Here is a 15,555-nt window from a genome sequence, read left to right on the forward strand (position 1 = left end):
GTATTTGGGTTGAAGGTAATGACAACATATCCGCATATAAACAAAGTATTATCGTGTATGGCAGATCCGACAAACCAAAAACAATTCAATCTTAATGGGGATGTTATGATCCATTGTCTTATCCTTTATTTTTTCCTAACAGTGAGTCTGGATGGCATTCTAATATCCCAATACATGGAATTCCCATCAATAATATTATTAATGACGACGATGACATCAGGGATAATTTAGAAGGTACACATATCATAACTTCATAAATTTTATTTAAACTAACAAACATTACATTTTGTACACATCATTAATTCTTTTTTATTCACGACATCAACATTGTGTAGACTCTAATACAAAAAGAGGGCGGGATACTGTATCTATGCGAGAGTACTACTGCTATAAGTTTCAAATCCGGTCAAATTATAATGTAATTTTGATGGGAGGGAGATTACTACAGCAGTTTGTCGTAGATATCTACATCAAGCTTGAGACTTCATGTTTGGATTTTTGCAGAAAAAACCAGTCCAAAATAAGAGCAAATTTATACCAAGGTGTTGTGGACTATGTTAATGCCGGTGAGGTTTGATCAAATATGATAGGGCAGCGTGTTGTGTTGCCTGCAAGTTTCATCGGAAGCCCCCGTGACATACGGTGAAGATTTCTTGACGCCATGACTTTAGTTCAAGATGACGGGAAGCCTGACATATTCCTTACAAGGACATGCAATCCAAATTGGCCGGAAATAAAAAATGAGTTACTTCCTTGGCAAACGTCTCAAGATCGACCGGTCCTTGTGTCAAGTGTTTTTCGTGCTAAGTTAGAGGATCTTAAGAAACAACTCTTCACAAAGCACGTCCTCGGCGTGGTGGGTTCATACGTTTATGTCATTGAATTTCAAAAACGTGGTTTGCCGCATGCACATTTCCTCCTGATAATGAAACCTCCATACAAGCTTACTAACACTGACCATTACGACAAAACAGTATGTGCTGAAATTCCAGACCCAAAAAAGAATCCTGAAATGCACGAATTATTTGTCTCACACATGATCCATGGTCCTTGCGGTAGCTTAAACTCTGATTGTCCTTGTATGAATAATGAGCAAAAGAAATGTCGTTTTATATACCCTCGGCAATTCAATGAAACCACGTTACAAGGAAAGGACTCATATCCTGTTTACCGAAGGAGAGATAATGGCATAGAGGTGGACGTACGGGGCAATAAGATGGATACCAGATGGGTTGTCCCATATAACCCAAAGTTGTTAATGATGTTTAATTGTTATTTGAATGTTGAGGTCTGCTCGAGTATAACCTCTGTGAAATATGTGTTAAAGTATATTTACACGGGTCATGACAAACAAGTTATCAATATTGATCCGGATGGACAACCTGTCGCTATTAATGAGATAAAACGGTTTCAGGATGCACGATATGTCTCACCTCCAGAGGCCATGTGGAGGATTTTTAGCTTCCCTTTTTCTCAGATCCACCCTTTTGTGATGGCTTTGCAGGTGCATCTCCCAAATCAACAGATGGTTAGGTTCAGTGAGGATGATACACTAACTAGCGTTGTTGAGAAGGAGAAAGATAGGAGATCAAACATAATATTACGTGGGATCCAATCTCACGTCTTTAGAATCATCGAAAACAACGATTAATGCAAGGTCGTTTGGTTTCTGCCAATCCCGCTGAAGGGGAGCGATACTAACTTCGCCTACTTTTATAGCATATTAGTGGGCCTACGTGTTTTGAAGATCTCTTCACAGTCAACAATGTAAAACACCCAACATTTCAGAAAGCAACTCTTGAAAGAGGGTTAATAGAGTCCGATGATGGTTTATCACAATGTCTTGCAGAGGCATCTTTATTTCAAGTTCCCAATGCTCTTAGAAGGCTGTTTGCAACGGTATTGACTTTTTTGAGCCAGGAGATGTTCGTAAGTTATGGGATGACCACTACAATGCTCTTTTAGAAGATTATAGGCGACAATATGGAAGTGTTGAGAGAGTCCAAAATATGGTCCTCACCGACATCAAGGTATTCCTACAATCTATGAGTGACAATATTGATGGTTTTGATCTTCCAAAGATAAATGAAAATGTCGATTTAGAATCTGGAGTTTTTCGTGAGGTACAAGAGGAATGCTCTATAGTTTTAGAATCATAACATTTACAAGCCCGGGATTTTCTCAATCCTGAACAAAAAATGGCATATAATGAGATAATGCGGCATGTCCATAGTAATATTCCAGGAGTTTTCTTCATAGACGGTTGTGGTCGAACATGAAAAACATTTTTGTACAAAGCTTTACTTGCTAATATTCGTTCGTGTGGTCATATTGCACTGGCGAGCGCTTCATCGGGTGTTGCGGCTAATAACATGCATGGGGGGAGAACAACTCACTCTCGCTTTAAACTTCCTATTAATCTTGAAAATAACTCGGTCTGCAAGATTTCAAGACAAAGTGGTACTGCTTAACTGCTTCGGATTGCAAAAGTAATCATATGGGATGAAGCGTCGATGGCTAAAAGACATGTGTTGGAGGTGGTGGACCGAACAATGAAAGATATAACCGGGGTGATGCTCCTATTTGGTGGAAAGACAATGGTTTTGGGAGGTAATTTCAGACAGGTTTTGCCTGTCGTTAGACGTGGAACACGAGCACATACTGTGGATTCTAGCATACAAATGTTGCCTCTTTGGTCTTCGATTATCAAGTTACGGTTAACTATAAATATGAGAGCACTAAGCGATCCATGGTTCTCAGACTTTCTATTATGTGTCGGTGATGGAGTTGAAGAAACAGTGCATGGAAACTTTATTCGCATCCCTGATGATATGGTATTCTCTTCACTGAAAAAGAAAAGTCATTAAATGCTTTGATTGATGCAATCTTTCCATCCTTGGAAATTAATAGATCTCAAACCGATTATATTATTTCGGGTGCAATATTATCCATAAGAAATGATAGTGTCGATGAGATTAATGATTTATTGATCGGCCGATTCCATGGAGAAGAGAAAATTTACTACAGTTTTGATGAAGCTAAAGACGATATAAATAACTTCTATCTTGTGGAATTCTTGAACACACTCAGTGTTAGTGGTTTACCCCCTCATTACCTACGATTGAAAGTTGGATGCCCGATAATACTGTTACGGAATCGCGACCCATCAAATGGATTGTGTAACGCCATCCGATTGATATGTAAAGGTTTTCAACACAATGTAATAGATGCTGAAATAGCTGTTGGTCAACATGTTGGAAAAAGAGTTTTTTTTGCCAAGGATTCCTCTATGTCCGTCTGAAGATGACATGTTCCCGTTCAAGCTAAAGAGAAAACAACTTCCAATCCGATTATGTTTCACAATGACAATCAATAAGGCCCAGGGACAAACAATTCCAAATGTAGGAATTTATTTTCCAGAATCGGTTTTCTCGCACAGACAACTTTATGTGGCATTATCCAGAGGGGTATCACGTGCCAATACAAAAGTATTAGTGATCCCAGATGAACAATTCAATGGTAGTGAAGTCTGTACTGTAAATGTGGTGTATAAAGAAGTATTGCAAGATCAATAATGCACAATCAATCATGTATTCATTTGCATTTGTAAAGAATCCAAACTTTTCATTCTTAATTCTTATTGATTTTGTATTAGTTAGCATAGCTCTTAATAACGTTATTTCAATTGGTTATTTTATGTTATTTTTGCCGTGTCATGTCATGTTTGTCGTATTTTAATTTGTTCGTTTCATGTCAATGTAAAAAAACAAGTTATCGCGTCGTGTCGTGTCAGACAAAAACACGACATGACAACTCAATTTGATAGCACTAATTGATGAAAACAATTCTCATAAAGAAAACAATTTACCTAATAACACAATGAACTTTTCTTTTTTAATCAAGAAAAGTAGTTTTAACCCAAAATAGCAAGATACATATAATTTAATCAAAACAAAAACATACTTATATTAGTTACTATTACATAATAACTAATAATAAAATATAATAATTATTTCAACGTAAAAAACTATTCGCCAATATATATATATATATATATATATATATATATATATATATATATATATATATATATATATATATTCAAATGACAATATTTTTTATATTGAGAACAATTTCCAGCCACAAGCGAAATTTATTATTAATTTATTTAATTTTTAATAATATTATTATTTAGAAAATAAATAAATTTATTCAACCCATCTACCCACATGGCCACAACCCACCATTGTATTAATTTATCACACTCTATAATATTAAGTTGCTCCACCAAATACCACCGAACAATTGCCGGACATCGAGCTGCCGCCGGCCGTCGAGCCATCGCCGGCAGCCGTATCGACAGGACCACCGCCAAAATGCTGTTTCTCCGCTCTCTACGAATCCGCTTCACCTCTTCTTCTCTTCTGAGCGACCTCCCATATCTACTTTCAACAGATCTGGATTGAAGTTCAAGACGACTAGATCTAGTGTTCACAGCCACTAGTTTGGTGGCTCACAGCCACCAGCGATAATGACTGATAGTTGAACTTTTGTTGGAGATAACAAAATGATGAGGAATAGTATGTATTTGCTATTACAAAATAAGTGTGATATAGAGGGTTTAAATATCCAGCTTCTCCGGAGATGAAAACTTCGCTGGAGAAGGAGCCACTTGACATCATTGTTCCTTCCGGCTATAATCCATCTGCCGACGCTATCGGTGTTGATGTCATCATATACATATAAATGCACTTGTTAAACTCAACCGTTCAAACACCAATTTCTTTTCCATCACTAGTTACACCCAAAACCCTAATTACACTTACTTTCTTTTCCATCACTAGTTACACCCAAAACCCTAATTTCTCCATCTCGAAATCATACTTCCTGCTGAAGGATTACGTTTTGCTTTTTCAACGAGATTAGAAAATGTATAGAGAAAGAGATGGAGAAAAATTGAAGGCGAAGACATAATTGTAAATTTGGAGGCGAAGGGGGATCTCATGTGGATGGGGACTCCAAAAAACCAACAAAAGGTTTTTTTTTCTTTCTTTCTTAAGATATACAAAATTAATCACCGTTAAACTAAAAAGACATGACCAACAAATAATTATTTTATATCATTAATAAAAATTAATAAAATAAGAGGAATAAATAAAGAATATCATATGAGCATCTAGAAAAATAAAAATCACTTTTGTTTGTAAGTAATGTTCGAATTACTTTCATTAGTTTGTTAGGTATCATTAATGTGTTTGGTCTTATAAATATGTACATGTTAGTGTCGTAGTTTTAAACATGAGCAATTTTATATATATTTACATGTTAGTGTCGTAGTTTTAAAAAACTATTTGTTAAAAAGATATAATAGTTAGAGTCGTGACTTTTATGATGCAATTTTATAGATATTTACATGTGATTATATTTATCTAATCACATATAATTTTTATGGATAATATTCGTTTTGCATTTTTGATTCAATTTTTGTTTTTGTGTATTTAATCAGACGTGATTTATGTGAATAAATACTTATAATCATATATGATTTATGTGATTAAATAATTATTCTTTGTCCACTTTATTTATATATGGTTAAATACATTTAATACATGCGATTATATGTATCTAATAACATATTATTTATATAAAAAAGAATCTTGTCTATATATATATATATATATATATATATATATATATATATATATATATATATATACCCACATGTGATTATATACACGAGAATAACTATTAAATCGATGATACGAAAACAAATCTTGTCCACATAACTCATATGTGATTAATTACATATAATCACATGTGATTAAATACACGAGACCAATTATTAAATTGAAACCTCGAAAATAAATATTCTCCACATAAATCATATTAGATTTAAATACATATAATCACATGTGATTATATGTATCCAATCACATATGATTTATGTGGACAATATTCATTATCATGTTCTCGATTCAATTATTGTTTTTTTTTTTTCAAATTTAATCATATGTGATTAAATATATCTAATCATATGTGATTATATGTATCTAATCACATATGATTTATATGGACAAAAAATAATATTATCCATATAAATCATACATATGATTTATATGGACAAAAAATAATATTATCCATACAAATCATATGTGATTAGATACACATAATCAAATGCGATTATATCCACATAATGGCGGGTGGTGTTGGTGGTGTGTAGTGATGTTTGGTGATGGTAGGTGGTTGGTGGTGGTGGTGGTGAAGGGTGATGGGGGTGACATGTGGGGTGGTTCGTGATGGTAGGGGTGGTAATTATAGTGGGTGGTGGGTGGTGGTGGCGGGTGGGTGCTGGTGGTTGGTGGTGGGGGTGACGAGTGATGGTGGTGGTGTATGATGGTTTTGGTGGGTGATGGATGCGGTAGATGGTGGTGGGTGGTGGTGATGGGTGGTAGAGGTGGGTGGTGGGTGGGGGGTGGTTGTGGAAGGTGGTGGTGGCAGGTGGTGGTGATGGGTGATAGAGGTGAGTGGTGGTGGTGGTGGTCGGTAGTGATGATGGTAGGTGGTGGTGGTCTTGATGGCTGGTGGGTGGGGGTGGTTGTGGAAGGTGGTGGGGCGGGTGGTGGTGGGTTTGGTGGGTGGGTGGGGGTGGGTGGTGGTGATGGGTAGTAGAGGCGGGTGGTGGTGTTGGGTAGTGGCGAGTGGTGGTCATAATGGTGGGTGGGTGGTGGAGGTGGGTGGCTGGTGGGGGTGGTGGTGGGGGTGGTGGTGACGGGTGGTGGTGATGGTGGTGGGTAGTGGTTTTGGTGGGTGGTTGGTGAGGCTGATGGTGACGGGTGTTGGTGGTCGGTGGTGATGGGTGGTGGAGGCGGGTGGTGGTGGTGGGTGGTGGTGATGGGTGGTAGTGGCAAGTGGTGGTCATAATGGTGGGTAATAGTGATAGGTGGTGGTGGCGGGTGGGTGGGTAGTGATTGTGGTGGGTGGTACGGGTGGTGGTGATGGTGACAGGTGGTGGTTTTGGTGAGTGGTGGCGGGTGGTGGTGATAGGTGGTGGTGGTGGTCGGTGGTGATGGGTGATGGTGATGGTGGTGAGTGGTGGTTTTCGTGAGGTTCATGTTGTCTAGGCTATCCAATGTTTAACTCCAAAAAGTATTATTGATTTCTTTGAAACGACAAAAATAACGTTTCACATTTCAAGTACAAAAAAGGTGAAAGTGAAGTACTTAGCAGACAATGGCTGAGTAGGTAATATATTGGGAACAAACATTTAGCAACCAAACAATTATTTAAAATATATTTTATATAATACTAGTTTTATTGTTTTTAATAAATAAATATAAATAATTATTTATCCATGCATCATAAGAAAATGACAAAAACAATTATATTTTTCAAATTGATATCGAGTTAAACTATTTTTTTTTTTTTAATGAAAAATCTTTTTGCCACCTCGTAGTTTTTAAATTTATTTTACTTATTTGTGTTAAAAAATAATAAAATCAGAAATGTATTATGCAAATGTTAAATGATTGTGTTTTATGTAGTTTTGACATAAGTTTAAATAAATTTAAAGTTTGTTTGAATAATACCTTAATAGTATAAAATAAATAAAAATTAATAAATAAATATGTATAATGATGATATTCTCTCACTTTAACGATCTTAAGGCTATTTTAAAAAGCTAAAAGTAGAGTACTTATCACAATTATTTTTACTAATCAGACAAAATTATAAAAATGGTCATTGTGGTTTACCAAAAGTCACAAATTCAATCCCTGTTAATTTTTTTTGATGTAAATGGTCATTGTGGTTTGCAAAACTTGCACGGATGACCATTTTTACTAACTCTGTTAGGATGCAACCGTTAGGTATTGAATTCGTAAGGGTATTTTCGTCTTTTCAAGTATAAAGGAACTGAATTCGTGACATTTGGTAAACCACAGGGACCATATTTGTAATTTGTCTTAATATAATATAAATGATAGAAAATGAGGGGAGTATGATTCGAACTTGGGACCTCCTCTCCATCTCCCTTAATTTGTCTTGACATTGAACCTTCGCAAGCTGATGCAGACCTTAAGAGAGAATGGGACGCTACATCAACGTATGAGGTAAAAAATCTTGTTAACTTCTCTTCTGTTGAAAACATCAAAATGGATGACATGATTGATCACTTACGTTTCGATTTATTTGTTTCTAATAAAGAAAATTTTTCTCTTAGCTCTAAGTTAAAGAAACTAAAAAAAACTCTCCTTTTTCAAAAAATCTCTTTCTGTTTTAAAAAGCGAAAACACATGTATCTCGCTGACCAATAATTTTCTTCACACTGAAAAATAAAAAGTTGTTGATCATGCTAGATGCATTCAATTTATTTTGAAAAACTGGGCATCTTCTCACTCTAATGTCACAAAAATTATTAATGCTCAAATCAGTGTGAGAAAATTCTTGGAGGCGATATAGAAGGTGTTGTTTCCTTAATCAAAGTTGTTGAGACTAAACAAACCTTCTATAAAGCTGACTGTTTAAAAGAATATTTTAAGAATAGATTTGTGAGTTCTTGTTTTATAAATCAAACTTTAACTGATACTCACTGCTCCACTGATTTTAACGGCATCACCAAATGTGTTTCTAAATTGTCTGCTCTTGATCCTTCTTATCAACCTTCTCACCGTGAGTACGTTCTTCCCTCCATGAAGAGTTTGCTAAAATTTCCTATATGCAATGGTGAAGTTCATTCGGTAAACGAAATTCTTAGCATCTTTCCTTAGTGCTCCATTAGCAATTCTAAACCTGAAGATCAATCAAATTCCTCTACTTCGAATGACTCAATGACTCATTAGATTCATGACAAGGTATCACCTGAGCATACCATCGATGACATTCATTGTTCCAGAACTAAAACAAGAACTCTTAAATCAAATTGTCAAAGTTCCTTAGGTTCAACATTTGAAAAGAAATCAAAATCTAATGTTAAAGGAAAGAATCTGGAATCAAAGTTTGTTATCGATGTGGTGATGCTTCTCACAAAGTCAGTGAGTGCACTTTTGAAAAGAATTGTGTTCGCGCTGACAACATCATGACTCGTAATGATAAGTGGATCAAAAAGGGAATCTCGTTGAACTATCTCCTTGATGATTGTTATAATATTTTTTCTTGAGTGACCCATTTCAAAATTAGTCAGTGTATATTTTGTGTATTTTTTGTTTGTTTTGTTTCAGGGCTTATTGTATATTTTAGTTTCTGGGTAAATAGCATATTTGGTATTTAGATAGCGGCTGCTCAAGATATATATGACTGGATTCAAGTCTCTTATGGAATATTTTATAAAGAAGAATGGTCCTACTATTACATATGGAGATAATGGCAAGAGAGCTACAAAGGGATATGGATCTATCATGTGCAATTTTGTTGTATTCAAAAATGTCTCTTATGTAAAGGGTCTTCAGCATAATCTCATCTCAATCAGCCAACTGTGTGACGCTAGCTATGAAGTCCTCTTCAATAAGAGAGAAGGAAAGGTTGCTGATCAAAAGAATGTCACTGTTCTGACTGCAAACCGACAAAATGAAATTTATGTTTTGGATATGTTTTCTAGCTGACAACTCTCTCCGTCTTTGCTTTTTCTCTCGTGCTTAGTCTCATCTAAATTGGTTGTGGCACAAGAGGCTATCGCATCTGAACTTCAAGAATATATCGAAAATCTCAGCGGATCAGCTTGTAAGAGGAATTCCTAAGATGCAGTTTGTCAAGGATAAGTTGTGCTCAACGTGTGAAAAGGGAAAGAAAACTAAGTCTTCCTTTAAACCAAAGTCCCGCTCTTCCATTATTAAACCTCTTCATCTCCTTCACATGGATCTTTTTGGACCAGTTCCAGATAAGTCAAGAGCTGGGAAGAAATACACTCTCGTCATTGTGGATGAATTTTCAAGGTTTATGTGGGTAGTCTTTTTAAGAAAGAAGAATCATGCCGCTGATGAAATCATTGCTATCATCAAGAAGTGGGAAGTTTTATATGATCACAAAGTAAGGCAATTACGTAGTGATCATGGAAATGAAATCAAAAACTCCTCTCTAGAAGACTTTTACTCAATCTTAGGAATTTCTTAGAACTTCTCTGCTATTAGAACTCCCCAAAAAAATGGTATTGCAGAGATAAGAAACATAACTATCATTGAAGCTGGAAGAACTATGGTTGTTGAAACTGGTCTTCCTTTGTCATTTTGGTCTGAAGCTGTCAACACATCATGTTATACCCAAAATCGGTCTATTATTGTTAAGCGTCATGGGAAAACTTCCTATGAGCTACTCAAGGTAAGGAAACCGAACATCTCTTATTTTCATGTGTTTGGATTTGTTTGTTACATCTTGAATCAAAGAGATCAGCGCTTGAAGTTTGAAACTAAAGCTAATGAAGGAGTATTTCTAGGTTATTTCAGTGTATCCAAGGCTTTCAGGGTATTCAATCTTTCAAGGAAAACTGTTGAGGAAACAACTCATGTCACCTTCGATGAAGACTCATTCATTCATGATTGAGTTGATCACCCCTCATCTATTTTGAATGAACTTACTTACAATCCTTCAGAACTTGTTCCTGATTTCTTGCCAAATGACGTTGAACCTGCTCATCTCGAACGTCATTTGGCAAGAAATTCGAGATGGAATTTTTTTTGGGTGAACTAACCTTTTTTTTGGGTTTGTAGGTTAAAAAAATTGGCTGATGGAATTTTTTTCTGTCAAGTTAAATATATTGTAAATATGCTGAAGAAGTATGGTGTCTCTGATTGCAAGTCGGCAAAGACTCCAATGTCATCATCAGCATCTATTGGCGCTGATCCAAATGGCGCTGACGTGAATTCAACTATGTTTCTAGGAATGATAGGCTCTTTGCTACTATATTGTGTGCTCGTTATCAATCCAAACCCAATGAATCTCATATCCACGCTGTGAAAAGGATCTTTTGTTACCTAAAGAATACACCCAATCTTGGGTTATGGTATCCTCGTGATTCTGAGTTCAAGCTGGTGGGATACACTGACTCCGACCATGGCGGTTGTGCAATTGATCCTAAATGTACTTCAGGAGGAGCTTAAATGCTAGGATATAGACTGGTAAGCTGGTGCAGCAAAAAGCATACATCAGTGGCTTGTTCTACCGCTGAAGCTGAATATGTAGCCGCTGGAAGGTGTTGTGCTCAGATCCTATGGATTCAGAATCAGCTCTTAGATTATGGAAAATCTAACCAACATACACTAATCAAGGCATTCTATCCACTTATCAGAAATTCATACTAGCATGTAATTCTAAAGCTCATACAACTAGGCATATAAATGCATCTCTCCTATCATGAAATCCTGAGCAGACCCTTAGCCTTATTCTAGCATGCAATTCACATAATCATATCATATATCATAATAAACATGTATTGGTATTATTGGAACCACTTACTCGAGCTCAGTTGATTCCACGCATCACACCCCTTTATTTGATTAAAAACCCTTTTTAATAAAACATTTATTTTATGAAAATTTTCACCAAACCCTCAGCTTGAGTCCAGGCATACCCGAGAGTACGCTCGAATCCTTCAAACTAAGGCTCTGATACCAATTTGTAACATCCCAAAATTCAAGGGTAAAAATTTCATTTTTAATATATATATATATATATATATATATATATATATATATATATATATATATATTCAAACATTCCTTTATCCTAATCCAAACAATTAAAAGTATACCAGAGTAAAACAATTATCAAAGTAAATCCCAAAATCATGAATTGCGGAAAAACACGGGTGTATGCGTTGCGATCAAGCCGAGCCCTTCCCTTTCGAACCAGAAGTACCTGAAACCATAAACCACAAACTGTAAGCACACAGCTTAGTGAGTTCCCCAAATACTACATACCATACATATCAAACGAGCCATACATGTCATACATATCCAATCAATCAATAAAAGTGCTATGTGCCAACCATAGTCTTGCCATTATGCCACAAGCCGCCTCGTGGTCTTCATTTCCAGTCTGGTGGCCAAAACCCTGGGTCTTACAGACAAGTTCCAGGAGCCACCTCCCGGTCTTCCATGCAAGCATTACAAAGACAACTAACATACAATCTACAACTACTTAACTAATAACTGCCAGAGTTCAGACTGTGGTCTTCCATACAGATTGCCAGGAGCCGCCTCCTGGTCTTGAATACAAAATGCCAAGGGTCACCCCGGGTCGTCCTATAATACATAAACCAAATGGGCGGGCATTGGTGCCTTCGACCCATAGACCAGTGAGGAGACTCACCTCGACAGATGAACCCACAAATAGATCTCTGACTGCTGATCCGCTAAAATCCCCGCGCTATCAAACAAATAACACCTAATTAACAATCGGGTTCCAAACGAAATCCAATAATCCATACATGGGGTAAAAAGACCATTTTACCCCTCACCTAGTTTGGTCGAAGACTAAGGCCCAAACCCACAATCATAAATGCCCTCAAACCAATAATCATCAAAAGCCCAATAATGGCCCAATTTTCCAAATTGGGCCCAAACCCTTACATGGGCCTTACCCTAAAGCCCATTAACTTTTCCTAATCCAAAACACATATTCTCTGCTGGTCCAACCAAACCCCAAGCAATAGCCCAAACCCGAAATGGCACCACAAGGCCCAAATATCCCAATTAGGCCCAAATCTATCATGGACCTATCCCGAGAAGGCCCAATATCTAAAAAGGCCCAAAAGATCCAATTGTCCACCCTAGTCCACTTTTGGTCAAAGGTCAAATGCCTGAAAAGTCAACAAAACGAGAAAGGTCAAACAGGCCAAGTACGCCCTGCATACTCAGCTGGTACGCCCAACGTACACTATTTGGGGCCAGTACGCATAACGTACCAGATGTGTACGACCAACGTACTCCCCTGAACCTCAATCTCCTCCATTAAGCACTTAATCACTTAAGTCCTTGCTCCAAACTCTCAGATCTGATTCACATAGATGACTTATTACGTAAAGTTGGCAGCTTTACTAAAATACATGGCTTAATGGGACTCTAGAGCTCAAAATAGCTTAATGAAAGGTCTTAACACATGCATGAGTCCAAATAAACCATAAAGATCACATTTTTATGCCTTTGGGACACCTAAAATGTCCAGATCAATAAGATCAAACCTCTGAAACAACTATTGCTCACAAGAACCACCAAAAGAGACTAAAATGACTAAGAACAAACCCCAAAGAAGATCTAACCAAAAAGTGAGCAAGATAGAGACTTTATACCTTCAAGATCACAAAATGATGATGTAACTTCTGGATCTCTAAGCTCCTTTCAAAATAGCAAGCCTTCAACCTTCTCCTTCTCTTGCACAAGCCAACATAAACACTCTTCCAACCTCCAAGACTCACTTAGTCACTCTAGGGTTTCAAGGTAGAAGAAAGGGGATGAAGGTTGACTTAAAAGACCCAAAGGAAGGCCATAATGATGATTATATAGGGTAGGAATCCCAAAATTAGGGATTTTCTCTGAAGAGAGTACGCCCCGCATACCCCTTAGTACGCCCGACGTACTCAAGGCTCAACCGAGACCACTTTACCCACTACGCCCCGCGTACTAGATGGTCCTCTAAATTCCAAAACTTCATTCGACACTATCTCCTTCGTCCCAAGTCCGTTTCCAATGAACTTTATATCCACGGAAAGGTGATGAGAAGCCCTACGCTTCTAACAACTCACCATTGCCTTAAAACTTCCCTAACAAGAACCCAAAATTCATAAAGGCCCGAACTACAAATAACGATTATACCCTTGTGCTCCGAAAAGCCATCGAACACTCGGATCACTTAAACTATAGCGCCCACATCCCAAGAAGGGCCAAATCCTTTCTTCCCCAAGGCCCAAAGCCTCATGATAAACAACCGATTCACAATTTCATCACTACAGTCAAAACTCATCGATCGATAAAAATGATGAGAAGAAAATACGACTCAAGAACTCAAGAAAAAGTGACTGCGATTTCAGATTATACAAACTGGAAAAGCAAATGAAGATGAACACAAATATATTTGACTGAACTTCGATGAATCAATGGGCTCCATTATTAAAATCAGATTCAATGATATTTGGGCTTAAAAAAATGATGAATAATACTCGTGATATTGATTTTGGGCTTATGAATCGGATCACAGACTTTTGGGAACACTTGGATGAACAATAATTTCGAAAAGAAAAAAAATTGAAAATATGATTTTGATTTTTGAAATTTTGATCTAAACAAAAATAATTGGATCAACTATGGGGTTGAAACGGATTAGATCCTATGAGGCAAATCGATCAAAAGTTGAAAAACGCAAAGTACGAATTGAAATCATGGACGTTTTGGAATCCATTTGAGAATTTGAGATACCTTTTTGACGAATCGAGTTCCGTTTGCAATGATCGAATCAAATTTAGATGATCTTGGTTCTTTTGTTGGAATGAGAAAATCTCCAATTTGAACATTGTACCACCCATTATGCGTGATGTACAACTCGTTCTTCGTGTTCTTCAACGATCCAAGAACATCTTCAAAAGAACCACCAACACATTTGGGTTTTGACTTCAAATTCAATGCAACATTTGGAGATTTTTGCTTTGGAACCCAAATTTGTTTCACAGATTTCGGCTTCACAACATTTAACGATTTTTGTAAGTAAACCCGCTTGTTTTTGCGATTGATCTTCTTCTTCTTTTTCTTTCTCATCTTTTTGCATCTTGAAGAATTGATTTCATGAACAAACCCACTTTCCACAACTTCTTGAGTTTAAATAAAATCTTTTGGAGTTTGATATTTGTGAAATTCTTGGATCACTGGCTTCTGATAAGGAATCATTCCTTCAAACGAATCACAAGAACACAAAATATCATCGGTTTGAACTCCAATCGAGCAAAAAACCTTTTCATCTTGAAAATCAACTTGAACGCCTTTTTCTTGAACATCAAGATCATCATCAAGAACACCTTCCCGAGCTTCACGACAATCTGCATAATATTCAACTTTATTGCTTCCATATTTGCATTCAGCACGAGAAATTCCTTTTATGACTTCTCCATCTCTTCTATTTCTTCGTCTCTTTTGATATGTTGTAACCAAACGATCAAACAAATATTTGGTTTGAAAAATTGGACAACAAATTAATTCTCCAACTTCCATTCTTTTCTCCATTTACAACAATATCACATTCACTTTTCAATCCAACAGTCAATCTATAAAGAAGATATTCAAAAGTGCATTCACCTTGAACATCCTTACTATGTATCATCCATTTCTCCATGATTACAAGAACTTGAAATTTTCTAGAGAGAGAAAGTGATTTTGAATGGGTTTTCTAGAGAGAGAAAGTAAAAATCACTTGAATTCTAGTGAAGAAAATCGAATTATGAATAGAATCAAAGATGAATTCGATTTCTAGAATCCAAAAACTCTCTAAATCATGAAGATCAAAAACTCAAAATGAAGAATCACCAAATCTAGAAAGCCATCAAGGATCAATTCTTGATCCAATCAAGAACACCCACTCTGA

The 15,555-nt window shown here is 36.6% G+C and overlaps 2 protein-coding genes across 2 annotated transcripts; both read left to right on the forward strand.

Moving 5' to 3' along the window:
* Positions 1 to 661: 661 nt before the first annotated feature.
* On the forward strand, positions 662 to 1,651 carry LOC145163389 (uncharacterized). Its single transcript, XM_079082232.1, has one exon. It carries the CDS (start codon positions 662 to 664, stop codon positions 1,649 to 1,651), a length of 990 nt encoding a protein of 329 aa, XP_078938358.1.
* Positions 1,652 to 2,513: 862 nt separating this feature from the next.
* LOC145163390 (uncharacterized) lies at positions 2,514 to 3,301 on the forward strand. The gene is made up of 2 exons (XM_079082233.1): positions 2,514 to 2,716; positions 2,911 to 3,301. The coding sequence occupies exons 1-2, from the start codon at positions 2,514 to 2,516 to the stop codon at positions 3,299 to 3,301; spliced, it is 594 nt and encodes a 197-aa protein (XP_078938359.1).
* Positions 3,302 to 15,555: the final 12,254 nt, after the last annotated feature.

The sequence above is a fragment of the Lactuca virosa genome, chromosome 3, assembly GCF_052849685.1.
Source record: "Lactuca virosa cultivar CGN04683 chromosome 3, Lactuca_virosa_CGN04683_v6, whole genome shotgun sequence".
NCBI classification, from domain to species: Eukaryota; Viridiplantae; Streptophyta; class Magnoliopsida; order Asterales; family Asteraceae; genus Lactuca; species Lactuca virosa.